Here is a 15,777-nt window from a genome sequence, read left to right on the forward strand (position 1 = left end):
GTGTCTTGACTGGTTCAAAGCCCTTAACAGCTGTTGACACTCCGTGTTAGTCACCCCTTCTGCAGCCGAGGAAGGAGAGCGCTGCTGCTTACGGTGGTGGCTCTGTCCCAGCCCACATCAGGAGTCGGCCGTTGAGTCCCACTCTGGAGTGAAGTGTGGCTGAACGTCCCCACTGGCTTCTCACTTCCGATGACCGAGAAGCAGCGGGGCAGATAATCCCCCGGGGAGACGTGTGCCAAGTCACTTTGAGGGTATTTTGGATGGCATTCGAGTATTTTTAGCTGTTAGTAGAGAGTTTTCCTCGCTGCACACTCTCTGAGCTCCTCCAGGGGAAGGAGCTGCAGCTGGGCCCCAAGCAGCCAACAGGAGCTGACCTGGGATTAGCGTTTGCCGTGGGTAATCCGCAGCAGGTCATGGCGTGTTTGCTGTGTAACGCGTGAGGTTTCCAGCTTAGAAGTCACTGGAGAGCCTCAGCTAAGGGATTGAAGCAACTTAGAAAGCTCAACTAAGTTTACAGTGTTGTGCGCGCACACACGTGTGTGTGTATGTGTGTGTGTGTGTGTGTGTGTGTATACACGTGTGTGCATGTGTTCTCATGCATGTGGAGGCCAGAAGACAGCCTACAATGTTATTTCTCAGAGTCATTCATTGACCTGGAGCTTGATAGCCAGGTTGACTGACAGGTGCAGCCAGAAGCCAATATTGGGTGACTTCTTTCATTGCTCTCCGCCTTATTTTTATTTTCCGAAACATTCTCTCTCTCTCTCTCTCTATTCATTTGAGATGGGGTCTCACTATATAGACAAGGCTGGCTTCAAATTCACAGCTATATGCCTGCCCCTTCCTCCTGTGCACACGGATTGAAAATGTGTGCCCACTAAGATTTTATTATTATTTATGTGTCTGCATTAATAGTGCCCATGCAATCAGAGGCCAGGAGAGGGCGTTAGGCCCCTTGTAGCTGGTGTTATAGGTGTTGTGAGCTGCCCAGCTTGTGTGCTAGGAAGGAAATTTCCATCTTCTGCAAGTGAAGGAAGTACTCAACCACTCCAGCCCCTGCCTTAGGTTTTTGAGACATGATCTCACTGATTCTGCAGCTTTCCTATTTGGCTAGATTGCTTGGCCAGCAAACTCCAAGGCTGTGTCTTCCACTGTACACACAGTACAGTGTGGAATTGTGGGAGTTGAACTCAGGTCCTCACTCTTGCAAGGCAAACACTCTACCGACTTAGGTTTCTCCCCAATCTCTTGAACTCAGAGTATCCCAGATCATATTTATATAGTTTGTCGTCTTAACCCTACTTTGTATCCCTGTGCAGCCTTGTTAACTTGAAATTTATTAATGCTTTTGTTAACTCTGGGAAGTAGCTATTCATAAACTCTGAGTTTAGTGTCCCTTTTTTCCTACAGTAAAAAACAAACAAGCAGAATGACAACAATGTTGCTTCTAGTTCTCGGTTCATTTTAATACTTTCTCCTCTTGGTGCTTTCTGATCTAGAAACAAGATCTGGGCCAGTCACTTCTGGATTTGGCATACGGCCACCTGGGCGTGACGGAGAAGGAGTACTTTGGCTTGCAACATGGCGACGACCCAGTGGACTCCCCCGTGAGTGTTCCCGCATACGAAGTACTGCTTGCCTGCTTCGGTTGGTCTCGCAGCTTATGTCTGTTTTCTCGCCCCACAGAGATGGCTCGAGGCAAGCAAACCCCTCAGGAAGCAGCTGAAAGGTGGGTAGGACTTCACTGATGTTGGTTCTTGGGGGTGTGGCCATCACTGATGTTGGTTCTTGGGGGTGTGGCCATCTATCTTTTCAGGGACCTAAGGGGGCGGGGCCAGGGAGAGACGCTTAGGCTGCCCTTCAGAGCAGCCTTAAGGATCCCAGCTGTGCAGAAGGGTGAGGAGAGAGGAGGCAGCTCACAACAAGGGAGCCTTCACTTCTGTTTATGAGGGAGAATGTGGATGAAGGAGGGGCTGTCTCAGCCCAGGATAAGAAAGAGATATAAAAGGGCCAGAGGGGTGTCTTAGTTGGTAAGCATGCTGGCTGTATAAGCCCAGGCACCTGAGCTCAGATCCCCCAGCACCAGTGTAAAAGGCTGGGCACTGTGGTGCGTGCCCATGATCCCAGTGCTAGGAGGATGAGACAGGGATTCCTGGATTTGGCTGGCCAGACCCCCTAGCCAAATGATGAGCTCCAGGTTCAGTAAGAGACCCTCTCTTAAAAAATTAGATGGAGAACAGTGGAGAAAGATCCTGATGTCAGCCTGTGCTTTTTACGCGCGCGCGCGCGCACACACACACACACACACACACACACACACACACACACACACACACTTCTGAGTCCACGGAAAAACCAAAAAAGGCAGAGACTACACCTGAAGCACCAAAGTAACAAATGACGGAAGGGGAAGACTGGACAGTAAACGGGGGAAGGGGGAGACGACGTTGCCTCAGAGCGAGCGCCACCCACTGGTAGCTAGGTGTGTAGACAGAGACACACCCACCCACCATTAAAGGTTCTGCTAGCCCCAGCCCAGAGGTGTCAATGGAAGGAACTAAGAGATGGCAGAGAGGAGCCAGGATGAACCAAGACAGAAGACGAGATGAGCAGAAGGGTTAGCCAGCTGGGCAGATCACAGAAGGACTTGGGTTTCAGAGATCATGAAGTGCTACGTGAGTCTGGAGACAGGACCTGGGCAGGTTTACCAAGTGCCAGAGACAGGGTGAAGTCAACAAGGTCGGGTCTCCCCATGTCTTGGCAACAGTAGTCTTCAATCAGACATGTGGCTGGTTTTATCCCCCAGGCAAACTGGCTCTCGGCCTTGATGCCTAAGTCACATCTGAGTGGTTACAGCACTCAGGGTCACAGTGACTGTTGTGATCTGCCTTGAAATTGTGACAGTGTCTTCTAGTTTAAAAAGAAAAAATCAAGTCAAAAACGTGAGTCAGTGTTACAGAATGTCTGGGCTTGTCACCGGTACCCAATCAGGAGAGGCAGTTACGTCCCTGTCTGTGAAATAAATCCACGAGTCTGCAGGTAGCCGTGGTGGTGCTGAAGTTCTAGAGGCTGCCTGAAAATGTTGCGGAGGCATCCATAAATCGCAGGCTAAATACAGGCTGCGTCAGTTCTTTGTGAATTTTATGGATAGATGCTGGTTTTAAGACTTTTAAACATTTTTAGGAGGGGTATCGTAGTTTGAGCAGGGCCCTAAAGCAGATGTGCAACCAGAAGTAGGTGATCCCACAGTAGGGCAGATGCTATCCAAGTCCTTTTGGTGTACATGGGCCTTATGAACTGTTAACTTACATACTCTGAACTTGAAATTGGAGCTTTTATAATGGAAAATGTGGTTGAGTGAAAAGTACTCCCTTTATGGGGGAGTAGCAACTATGTGCGTTGACTTTTTTCTTTTTAAGGGAAAACCTAATTTGTCTTTGAAAAATGTTATAGGAGGTTTCCCCTGTACCCTGCATTTTCGAGTCAGATATTTTATACCCGATCCCAACACACTGCAGCAGGAGCAAACCAGGTAATAATCTTTTTCTCTTGACATTCTCTATCTAGTCTGTACAAACTGGGAGCCCCCAAGAATGTGTTCTTTGTTTTCTGACTGTGGACACATAACTTGATCTGGGTATGACCTCCCCAACTATCGTGATCCAAGAAAAACTTGAGGGTGCCTAGGTTGAAAGTTTAACTGGCAGGTTTGTTTTCAGTTTGTGGCCTGTGTCTCAGCCCCAAACTGGTGTGATTTCCATTGTGAGTATTAAGGATGCTAAGCCAGTTCTCATGCAGGCCTGGAATAGAGCAGTCACCCACGGGGCACATTGGAATCTGAGGGGCTGGAATAATCTGGAGGCTTGAGGGTGACAAGGCTTAGCTGTAACCAGAACTTTCCATCAGGTCCCCTTTTGCAGGGGTGAGGAAGGGGAGCGGGATCTGGCTGGATCTGTCTTGTCCGCTGGGTGAATCAGCAGGTTTAGGAAGTTTGGGAGGCAGATGGGAGGGGGGAGTGGGCAGTGGTAGCAGCTGTTTACCCTGCCCGCTTGCAGGCTGTGCTGGCCTTGGTTGGTCCTGACAAGTGGATTTTCTGGGTGGGGGAACCAGGGCATGCGGGATGGGAAGGGATGGGATGGGATGGGATTGGACGGGATTGGATGGGACTGGATGGGGAATTGGGGTGTGCGGGATGGGATGGGAAGGGTGCAGTAAGAAAGCCATTGTTGCCTCCAGATGGAAGACTGTGCCAGCCGCTTCCCCTGTTGTACAGCCGGCCATGCTGAACCCCTTTTGTTATGTGTCCCTTTGTTGTTCTTAAGGAGAGAAATTGTCTCCCTGGGAAGAAGAAGCTGTTCTGGATTATTGAATCCCATTTTCTGGCAGAAAAATCCCACCAAAGAGATGCCATTAGCTCAGCCACAAACCGCTCTCTCATTTTCCTTTCTTCTTTTTAATGGCACACAGCATTCATATTTTAGCTTTTAATGTGTGTAAAGGCCACTTGTTCGTTTATTACTCTGTTTTCCTTTCTTGTGTATGTGCTTCTTTCTTCCACAGAGGCAGGCCCTGGGCTGGACTGTGTTTATCATCATGGTGAATGTGAAGCCTGGATAAGGGAGGCCTGGGTGGCTCCTCGGGAAATCACAGTGAAGTGCATGCTGCTTTGAATCATTTTGGTGCACCACCACCACCCCAGCACTACCGCCACCGCCACCCCAGCACCACCACCACAACCACTACCCCAGCACCACCACCACCACCACAACCAGCACCATCACAAGCACAACCGCCATGACCACCACCATCATCACCAGCACTACCTCCACAATGACCACCACCATCACCAACACCAATACCACCAACACCATCACCACCACAACCAGCACCATCATCACCGTCACCACCATTAGTACCACCACCACCATCACCACCACCACCACCTTCACCATTACCACCATCAGCACCACCACCAAAACAACCATCACTACCACAACCACAACAACCATCACCACCACAATCATCACCATCACCACCAGCAACAGCATCACCACCAAAACCACCACCACCACCAGCACCACCAGCACCATCAACACCACCATCATCACCACATAACTCTTTACTCTGGTGAACTAGGGACAGTACTGAGAGTCTCAACCCAGCACATCATGTTGTAAACTGACTGACATAAAACTGGTATCATCATCTGTCAGGATGTGTTTTAAACTACCTTACCAGGGTTTCCTCAGAACAATCTGAAATAGCAGATTCTGTATGAGGGATGCTTTAGAACTGCACAAAGCTAGACACAATGGTAACACCTATAATTCAGGAGACAGAGGCAAAAGGATCCCTTGAGCCCAGGAGTTTAAGACCAGCCTAGGCAATGTATCAATACACTATCTCAGGGGGGAAAAAAAAAGGAAAGGAAGAATGAACCTTGAAGCATTATATATTTACATGTGCTATTTTTTTTAAGTGACCATTGTGGCTCACAAAATTGATTTTGCTTAGCTAAAAAGTTCCAGCTCATGTATGGTGACTATCACCGTCCACCGTATCTCATTCCTGGAATGCTGGAACCTCAGGTGTGAGGCACCCTATCTGCATGCCTTGAGTGGAAAGACTTGCAGGAGATGCTTCCAGGATCAACCTTATCTCATGATCCCCCTTCATGGCCATCAGCTTCTATGCCCCACGGGAAAGAAGCCGAGACCTTGTGGAGTGAGTCTTCCTGCCCCCACGGCACATCTAGGGACTGTAGGGTAGAGAGAAGCCTTGTGGAGGAGAGAGGCCACCTTCAGATCTTCTGAGAAGCTGCAGGGATGGGATCACGCAGGGCTATGATGGGGAGCAGATTGTAGCTGGAGATGAATGATAGACCAATTCTTGTCCTTACCTGAGTTACAGGTCAGTTACTCATCAGAGTCACTGGTTCTGATGTTACATCCGCTTCCACTCCCAGCTTAAGGTGCATAGTGTGCAGCCACTATAGCCGCTTCCTCCTGAGCAGTGGGTACCAGGTATCACATTCAGCAAGAACTAGGGCAGGGTAGTGTTCCTTTAACCCGTGAGCAGCTGGGTTTGGAACGGGACTTAGATTTCTCCATTAATTCACACATGGGGTTGATTTTTGTTCTTTAATTTGTATGAAGGCTTTCACCTCTATTCCTGGCACATGCAATCTTCATATGCTCTAAGTTCATAGCCTCTCCAAAGAGGAGTTTCCCTTTTGGCTCCCAAGAATCAAAGGAAGGGCCAGGCATGGGGGCATATGCCTTTAATTCTAGCACTTGGGAAGCAGAGGCAGATAGATCTCTGTGAGTTTGAGGATAGCCAGGGCTGGAAAACTGAAAAACCAGAAAAAAAAGGAAAAGAAAGAAAGAAAAAGAACCAAAGAAGGGAGGTAGTGACGACGACATTGGTTGTTTCGTTTCTTTTTTTTTATGATTTATTTATCTTTTATTTTATGTGCATTGGTGTGAAGGTGTCAGGTCCCTGGAACTGGATTTTCAGACAGTTGTGAGCTGCCATGTGGGTGCTGGGAACTGAACCCGGGTCCTCTGGAAGAGCAGTCAGTGCGCTTAACCACTGAGCCATCTCTCCAGCCCCGGTTGTTTCGTTTCTTATCTAGGACAAGGAGACAAGTCATTGGTTTTTGTTTTGTTTTTCTTTTCCTGAAGTTGAGGTCTGTTCCATTTTAAATTCTGTTAATATGATAAAACACCCTAACCAAAAGCAACAGAGGAGAGGAAGGGGTTTGTTTCAACTCATGGTTCCAGGTTAAAGTCTTTCACTGCATGAAAGCGGAAAGGGGAAATGAGATGGCTGGCCACATCACATCCACAGTCAAGAACATGCATGCTTATTAATGCACTCCCTACACACATGCCTACAGACCGAGATGTTGTAGGCCATACCTCATTGAGACTGTCTTTCTGGGTGATTGTAGTTTGTGTCATCTTGACAGGCAGCCGTCACGGCATCTGGATGGAGTGCACTCTCAAAGGGGGTCAAACATTGCTAAAGTCAGGCATGCCGAGTCGCTCCCATTGATCGCTTTCCTTTATTCTCGGGGCGCTTACATTACTGTTTATCGTGAGCCTCCACAACTGCTGTTGCTGGTAAATTTAGATCATCCTAAGCAGCATGCCGCTTACTGACAATCTCTAATTACAGTTTGCACTCCTAGGGGAAATGATAAAGCCTCCTAAGTTTGGGGTGCATTCTGGGATCCTCATTTCTCTCCACGTGATGCTGCGGGGTTGACTTGACTTGGCTCTGCCAAGGACTAGGTGGCATTTGATGAATGTTCATGGTCTCATTTCTGTCCATCAATGAAAGCCCAAGTTGTATCAGTGGATCAACTACAGCTCTGCCCCTCTCTTCTTTCTTCCCTATTTCCTTCCAGGAGGAGAGAACACTAAATTCTGGTTGAATGTTAGCTTGGGTAAACATAGAAACCAACTAGAAAGAACTGGCTATGTTCTCCTAGGTGGAAAAGATGATGCCACGACTGAGTGGGCATGAATTAGCACGAGTGTTTTATTCCTTTTGTTATTGCCGTGACCAAATCCTTAAACTACAAGGAGCTACTTTAGGGAAGAGGGTTTGTTTCGGCTCACAGCTCTAGAGGCTCCAGTTCCTCACGGTACAAGGCGTGGCAATGGGAGTGGGCGGCAGCTGGTCACATGGTACCCACAGTCAGGAAGTACAGGTGAATACTAGTGTTTGGCTCACTTCCTCTTTTATTTGGTCTGGGACCTCAGCCGGTGAGTCATTCACCAGTTATTCGTCACCAGATTCAGGGCGGGTCTTCCATCATCAGTTAGAACTTCTGGAAACGCCATCAGATACACCCAGAGGTGTGTTTCCATGGTGATTTCTAAATGCAGTCAAGTTGACAGAAAGGTGAACCACTCCTGTGCCTATGTGACTAATACCGTCTAGCGGTGCCCAAGGTTCAACACAATACAGAGTGTCGATAATAGAACCTATTAAGCCATGGTAATGACTTATATGTAGCACACAGAGATTGTTCTCAGAGCATGTATGTCCAGGTTAAAGGAAAGCAGAGCTAATCCGTAAAACCTCTCTGAGCATCCATTCCCCCAGACTGGCATTTTTGACTGTAGAGAGTTCATTGAGATATACAGCCTTTAGGTCCGCTTAATTTTGTAGTATGATTTTTTTTAATTGCAAGTTCTTTATCATAACGTTTTAAGAAGTTAAACAGAGATGGTGTTACAGCCTCACAGACTGACTGGGGTGCAGAAATGAGGAAGAAAGCCACAGAGCCAGGCACCAGCCCCAGGCTGCAGATAGGAGGTTGCAATACTGTCTGAAGCATCCAGGTCTCAGAACAGCCAGCTTCTAGACCTTTCTCAACCCCGAGGAATATGAGCCTGGTTTGTTTAAATTGCCAGCTTGATCTCTCTCCTGCTGCCCCCCCTCCCCCGCGCTTCTGCGCTTGTCTGTATTAGCTTTCAAGAGGTTTTCCTTTTGTCACCTTTGGCTAGACCCTGGAATGTCAATCCCGCTTGAATCTGGGTTTTAAAAAAGAGTGGGGGAGAGGAGCCAAGCGTCACATGTGTGCCGCGTCCCTAAATATAAATACCTCCACGGTGCTTCCTGGCCTTGCCAGGGCTGTTGATGTTGGCCTCCTTTCTTCCCCCCTATCAGCCTCAGGGCAAAGATGCAGCCTGCAGGGCTGAAGGGCCTGGAACAGTTTCCCCAGAAGAGCTCTGAGCTGTCAAAGCTGATTCTGCTTTCGGGTCCTGGCAACTAGGCTACCAATATTTTTGCTCCAGCACCCATAGGTCCTAGGCTTCAGGAAAAAGCCCTGCTGGATGTTGCACCACAGCCAAGATGTGATCTTCACAGGCCCACCTTCTTAGTTTCACAGAGGAGCAGGAGAAGGGAGGAGGAAGGAGGGTAGACATGCCCATTCGGTGTTTAGAGCAATGACCTGTGAGTGTGTGGGGCAGCTTGTACAGAATGCTGGGAGAGTCCCCATGCCTAGTTAAGAAGGCTCATGCAGCAAGTGGGGCACCCTTGACTTGGGGGTCACCCCATTATCCCCTCAGCCCGCCCTAGCACAGGGCGCCTAGGCGGATTTTCAAATAGGTAGAATGGTATTTGCGTATGTATATTCCGTTCCTTAAATGTGCGTTCTTGTTGTTGCTGCCTGCTTATTGCACGTTGAGCATTCACTAACAAACACCTTTGTTTCCCAGGCATCTCTATTTCTTACAACTGAAGATGGATGTGTGCGAAGGAAGGTAATTTGAATTTTGTATTCTTCTTTTCCTGTCAGGCTAGCCAGAGTCCTGGTTTTAATCTAATGAGCACTCATTCCTGGCAGCAGAATTCAATTTAAACAAAGCCCGTATGTTGGGCTGTTTTCAACTCCGCCTTGGTTTACAGAGGCTAGCGGTCGAGAACTTTGTTCCATACTGTTCTAATTACAAAAGATCCAGGGATCTTTCTGATAGAGACCTGGGGATTTTAAAAAGGGAAGGAAGGACCCGGGATGTAAAATGGGCCTTAATTCAGGTAGCAGATAGGTGCAAGTTACAGGCACTGCTGAGCCCGTGGTACTTCTGGGTTATTCCTTTTCTCTCTGGAAGGAATTGTGTTCAGATGTGATTATCTGCTTGTGAGTCAAGACTCTGAGTATATCCAGGCCGTCTCACTTGGAAGGTAGCTGCGAGAGGCTAGAAATGCAATTAAATCCCAGGCCCACAGAACCCCGTCTTTCAAATCCTTAGTACTTTCTTTCTTTTTAAAGATATGTTTAATTATTGTTAGAGATAGAATGAATGTGTGTGTACATATGCCTGTGTGTGCATATATGCATGATGAATGAATGCACATGTGCATACATGCATAATGAATTAATGTGTGTGTGTGCATATGCCTGTGTGTGCATATATTTGCGATGAATGAATGTGTGTGTGTGCATATATGCATGATGAATGAGTCTGTGCATATATGCATGATGAATGAATGTGTGTGTGCATATGCCTGTGTGTGCATATATGCATGATGAATGAGTGTGTGCATATATGCATGATGAATGAATGCACATGTGCATATATGCATAATGAATTAATGTGTGTGTATATGCCTGTGTGTGCATTTATGCACGATGAATGAATGTATGCGTGCATATATGCATGATGAATGAATGTGCATGTGTACATATGTACATCATTGTACATGTGTAGAGTTGGTTCTTTCTTTCCACCTCTACTCGGGCTCAGGGGATTGAACTTGGGTCACCAGGCGTATGCAGCAAGTGCCCTTGCCTACTGAACCCTCTCTTCTTATGAAAAAATCCACAGCAGAAAAAGAGCCCCATCTACTTCCACTGTACTCACCCCCACTTCTTCCTGGGACTTCAGTTCTACTGCCAAGGGTCATCAGAGGCCGCTGGCCTGCCGCACCACAAGGAGGCTGGTAGTTGTGACCGGTGACATGAGACAGGAGCCCAGGAGGCCAGTGAGACCATGTGGGTAGTGGGGGTCACAGTTGACCAAGGATTTCAGGAGCTCTGCTGCTACTGTGGCCCAGGGAACTCATTGTGGGTGGCTGGGGATAAGCCAAATTTAGGGTTGGCGGAGAAAATAAAAATTGCATTCCCCTGGACAGCAAGAAGGCCCTCCCATCCCCCATTCCAGCTGGAAGCCATATGTGATTGACTTGGGGGAAAACAGAGAGAGGGCTTTTCAGACCCAGTGGAGGCGGGTATCTCTGTCCACCCGACAGAAAAGAGCAGCTGCAAGGTCTTAAAGCAGAGGGCAGGCTGGGGTAGAGACATCAGACGTGGTGTCTGTGGGCACACGGAGAGGCTGAAAGAGACCAGTTTCTTCTGCTCCAGTCCTGCAGGCCGGAGACAGAAGCCTCTATGAGGGGCTAGCAGAACCGTTGACTGTTTAGTGATCATAGCCCACTGGAGCATCATGAACTCTCTATCTTTTCCCCCATTGCATCCCTTCTCCACCCAGCACAAGCTGTGTACCAGGGCTGGGGACTCCTTTCTTGCTTTGTGAGTCAGCCTCATTACGTTTCAGAACATACCTGGCTCCCCCTCTTGGGTTGTTCTTTGCAGGGCATGGGAACCCGCTCCCTGGCTCCCTTATGTTCAGACACCTTGTTTTTCCATGAATACTGTCCTAGTGCCTGTTTTATGGGGCAGGTTCCAGCCCGTGCTGGCCACCTGGCCAGGGCCTCCCCTTCAGCCTTCCCGTACTCAATGCTGGGCCTACATTGCCCTCCTTTTTGCTTTCCCAAACAAGGTGCTCCTTGGAGCTTCCAGATGAGTTAGGAGGCATGTACACCCTGATGCAGGTCCCCGTAGTGCCTTGTCAGGTCCCCAGGTGGCCTCACCACCTGCTCCCAGGCTCATCTCAGGTGTGTATGAAGCCATCTGTGGCCAAGGTTATTGTGGCTCCATTAGCATTCGCCTTGAGAGATCAACTATTCTGACCTGTTTGACTAGTCACTGGCAACCAGTACTGTAGGACCATCTCTTCTCTGCAGAGATGGGTCATCCAGGACAGTCCCTTTATTTGACACATGGAGGCCTGAACCCCAGAGAAAGAAATTTGCATAGGAGTAGATGGAACCCTGAGAGGAGAATACAGGATGTCACTGTTCTGGACTTTGTATTTGAACACCAACCATTCTTAGGAATTTTTTTTTCCCCTTCAGTCTCCATAGGTCCTGTCCGTTTAGTCTCAGCCTCCATAGCTTGTTTCTTGGCTGTCCCCCACCTCCATTCAGCTGTCCATCTTCTAGCAAAGACACAACCTTGACAGTAAGCGAAGCTCATCTTATGAGAGTGGCCGCTTGGTCACATACCTACCTACCCGCTCTCCTGAAGATGCTGTGACTCAAAATGGACAGATAATGAGCAGCCCTAGGATACATCCGCAGACTCAGAGAGACACAAGTTTCCGCTGGAACACAGAATTACTTTACTCATAGATCAGGGGGCCTTCGGATAGGGGATGCAACCTTCGTATGTACCTCAAGAACCTGCAGGAGTACAGTGGACAGAAAGTGAGACTGTTGGGGGGCCACCCCATTAGACAGGCAAGTGATGACTCACACGTGGGAACTTCATAGGCTGCCATGGAAACTACATGTTCTCTCCACTTGCCACCGGGCTGAAAGATGCTTTTAAAACCTCATTGTCTGCCAGTGTTGCTGGTAAGGATGCTTTTCCCAGCCCATTCTTCCGCCCAGCAGGGGCCCTTGCTCCAGGTCTGGTGGCTGAGCTCTTGAGCAGACCACAGAATCAGATTTGAATGGAGAGGAAAAAAAGAACAAAGGCAGGTGATGTCGCTGAGAACAGGCATCTGGGGGAGGGGGGGCAGCAAGGTTAACTGGAAATAAGAACAAATCTAGGCCAGGCCTGGATTCCTAGTGGGTGGCAGAAGACAGAGAGACAGGCAGATGGTTGAGTCCTGAAAACCTCAGCAAGGTCCGTGGGTTGGGGAATAGTCAGAAGTTAGTGAATTAAATAATTGCAATTGTTAAAACATAAAATACCCTTCTTCCCCCTTTTATTTTTCCATTTTAAAAGATGTCACCATTCCAGGACAGAGGTATCCAAGAGTCCTGTAAGAGGTAGTCAGAACCCAGCGAGTCTCGGGTCTATTAGAAGGCGTGGAAGGCTGCTTGCATCTCTGGTTCCATTCTCCCCCTTTCCCTCTTGCAATATGAGCGTGCCACCCAACCTCAGACCATCAGCTTCCTGGTCTTTGTGCTGGTTATAATTTTAAACCAAAAGTTACGTTTTTTTGTTTTTTTTTTTAATCAAAAAACTCTCTAAGGTATTCCCTGTGTCATTTGAGAACAGTTTGTATTGCAATTGCCTTTAAGATTCACGTTGCTCATTAACAGTTAAGGGAGCAAAGAAAGCCGCAGGCTGTCTGTGATTTATGCATGTCCATGGTTCTTCTGTCTCACCTCATCCTCATCTCTCTCGATAGGTTGACGTGCCCTCTCAACTCAGCCGTGGTTCTAGCCTCCTACGCCGTACAATGTAAGTTGAGGGAGACTGACTAGGTGGTGGCCATCTTGTTCCAGCTAGCATATTGGGGAAGCCCCCGGCTGCTCTCTTTGAGGTAGTCTCTTCCCCCAGGGTCCTGGGATGGAGCGCCTCGTGCTGTCCTGAGAGTAAAGCTTTTAACCTGGCCCACACTCTCCTCTTACTTGGGGATATCAAATGGACAGTAGTGTCGGGGGAAGGAGCGCTGTGGCATCTGTGTTCCCCCAGGGAGCTATGAAACGGCAGACAGCTACGCCCAGCTTTTTCCAGAGCCTCTGCCCAGGTATTTGGATCTGTTCTCCATACAAACCCCTGTGGAACAATATTTATATCTCCTGCCCCCTCCGAACATGGAAACTGAGACCCAGCTGGGTTACGGAATTTGCTGGAAGGCACCCCCGCTGCTTGCCTGATGCCCATCTGAAGTGCTGCTGAGATCTTATGAATTTATATTCAGAGCATCAGTGTAGCCAATGGGTTATGTTCTGGGCTGTGACCCTTCAGAAGCAGGAAGATCACAAGTTCAAAGTCATCCTTGGCTGGATGGTGAGTTCCAGGTCAGCCTGGATGACTTGAGGCTAGCCTTAAAAAAATATGTATGAAGAAAATAATTTGAATGTTTTATTTAGCCCATTTAAATATTATTTTAATGTATAATCAGCATTAAAAAATGAATGAGCTATTTTTGAGGGTTTTTTTCTTTTTCTTTTCTTTTTTTTTAATTAAATCTTTGAAATCCCATCTTGGTTTTGCAATTTCCATGCATTTCCAATTGAACAAGCCACACCTAATTACGGGTACCACTGTGGATAGAAAATCCAGATAAAGTTTTCTTCTAAGGCTGATTTAAGCTACCGAAGAAATCGCTTCATTCTGTCATTAAAAGTTAATCGTATTCGGTGTCAGATCCCATGACAAGTGAAACGCCACTTTGCCTTTTGTTAGCTGTGTGGTGCCAGCACAGAGCACCGTGTGACTGGTATCGATCTCTGTAGCAGCCTAAGACTGGAGTGTCTGTCCCCTCTGCCTTTTCCAGAGGTCTCAGCCGACATGGCAGGTGGCTAAGAAAGCAAGATGATCAGGTCTCAGAGCAGGTGCAGACCAAATTACCCATCTTACTGTGGCCTCGGAAACGTCAGGGCAAAAAAGAGAGAAAGGAAAAAGGCTGCTGAGGAGGTCCCAGGTGCACATCCTCCCTTAGCAACCAGGATAGCAACCAGAGAGGTGAAGAACATTGCTGGTGAACCCGTAGCTTACCTGCCTTCTGCATGGAACCAGAGAGTGGGAGGAAGACGATCCTGGGGTTGACCTCATTGCCGCGCACCGCGCCCCCATGTCTGCGCTAGAACCCATTTGTGAGCTTCGGGCAAGGGGCTGGAGGTTGAGAATACACACACAGAGACAAACTGACATACGCAGAGACAGACTGAGACACGGACCTCCAAACGCTGGTTCAGAAAGCCCCTTTATTAACACCATGTAGGCTTAAATGCACTGCAGTCAATGGCCAACAGGTGATAATCCTGTCCTCTGATCCTCTAAACTAGGCACAGTTTCTAGTGACTTTAATTAGAAGCTTCTAGGATGGAAGAGCAGCTGAAGGCCAGAACTCAATTGTCCCAACATCCAGCTGAAGGCCAGGACTCATTAATCCCAACACTCATGATGTTGAGCATACAGCTACCCTCCTAGCTAGACGGGCACCCAGCATCCGCCCCATCTCACCTGCCTACTCTTCTCAGGATGAGAAACTCAAAAGAGGTTGCTCTCTTCCTGTGTTACCTCTGGGGCACCGACCACAGACCAAAGAAACTATTCCGTCCAAATCCAGTTTAGTTAAGCACCGGGTTTATACTTAAAGGAGAGTGGCTGACTTTAAAAAGAGCTGCTTCACCAAATTCCACCCAACATAGATGATGGCCTCCCCAAAAGCTGTATGAACAGAGCTACCCCTTCAGTTAGCATCCACCTGTGAACCTCAGCACCCTCTGAGACCAGGAAGAGCTGGGGCAGGATTGGTTGTAGCTGATAGTAGGCAGGAAAGAGTGAGTGACAGAATCTCAAGTGACAGTCTGACGACCCTCACTCCTTCTAGGAGTTCAGAGGCACTGTCTTGTGAGGCCCCGAGACAATAATCACGGCGGTTGTGATTAAGATGGCGCCGGCCATGTCATGCCCAGAGAACAGTGTGTTTTCTGAACACATGGCCAGAGTCAGCGGGTTTTCATCAGTCTCTAGATATACGGCTCCCATTTCTTCTGGACTGATCAGTGACAGAGGCAGGGACTTTCTCACACTGAGAAACCGCTGGAGGATCAGGGCTGAGGGGCAAGAACTTGAAGAAGGAGAGAATTGTACCCTACCCTATCCATCTGTCATTGAACCTCCGGCTTCCCACCTGTGAACGAAGGTGATGATGCTGGTGCCTGTGGCATCTTGGCAATATGGCTGCTTCAGATTAAATAATGAATGCAGTTCAAGGTGGCCTATAGCCAAAAGTCCCTCGTAGCCAAACCAACACTGACCGAGTCAGTGCGAATAGGTAGGGCTGGAAGCCGTGTTGCCTGGGTCTCAGCTTTTATCTGTGTGACCTGACCTGGGCCTCACGGTGTCGAACAGGACTAGAAATGTCTGCTCTACTTTGGAAGGTGGTGGGGAGGAGAGCACTAACCACTGTAGGAAGAACTCTTTGTGTAGTTTTAACTCTTGGTGTCTCT

General features: G+C 48.2%; 1 protein-coding gene across 7 annotated transcripts in view; it reads left to right on the top strand.

Moving 5' to 3' along the window:
• The window catches only part of Ptpn3 (protein tyrosine phosphatase non-receptor type 3), a 152,826-nt gene that overhangs the window by 77,775 nt on the left and 59,274 nt on the right, over positions 1-15,777 (top strand). For all 7 annotated transcript variants that reach the window (XR_014997273.2, XM_085677121.2, XM_048419870.3 and 4 more), the window contains 5 exons: positions 1,500-1,607; positions 1,687-1,729; positions 3,454-3,532; positions 9,237-9,281; positions 13,002-13,054. Coding sequence is in view for 6 of the 7 variants with exons in the window: in XM_085677121.2 (XP_085533247.1) it covers positions 1,500-1,607; positions 1,687-1,729; positions 3,454-3,532; positions 9,237-9,281; positions 13,002-13,054 (328 nt within the window). In the remaining variant the exon portion in view is untranslated. The remainder of the gene's footprint in view (positions 1-1,499; positions 1,608-1,686; positions 1,730-3,453; positions 3,533-9,236; positions 9,282-13,001; positions 13,055-15,777) is intronic.

This window comes from Myodes glareolus, chromosome 16, assembly GCF_982192425.1.
Source record: "Myodes glareolus chromosome 16, mMyoGla1.1, whole genome shotgun sequence".
NCBI lineage: Eukaryota > Metazoa > Chordata > Mammalia > Rodentia > Cricetidae > Myodes > Myodes glareolus.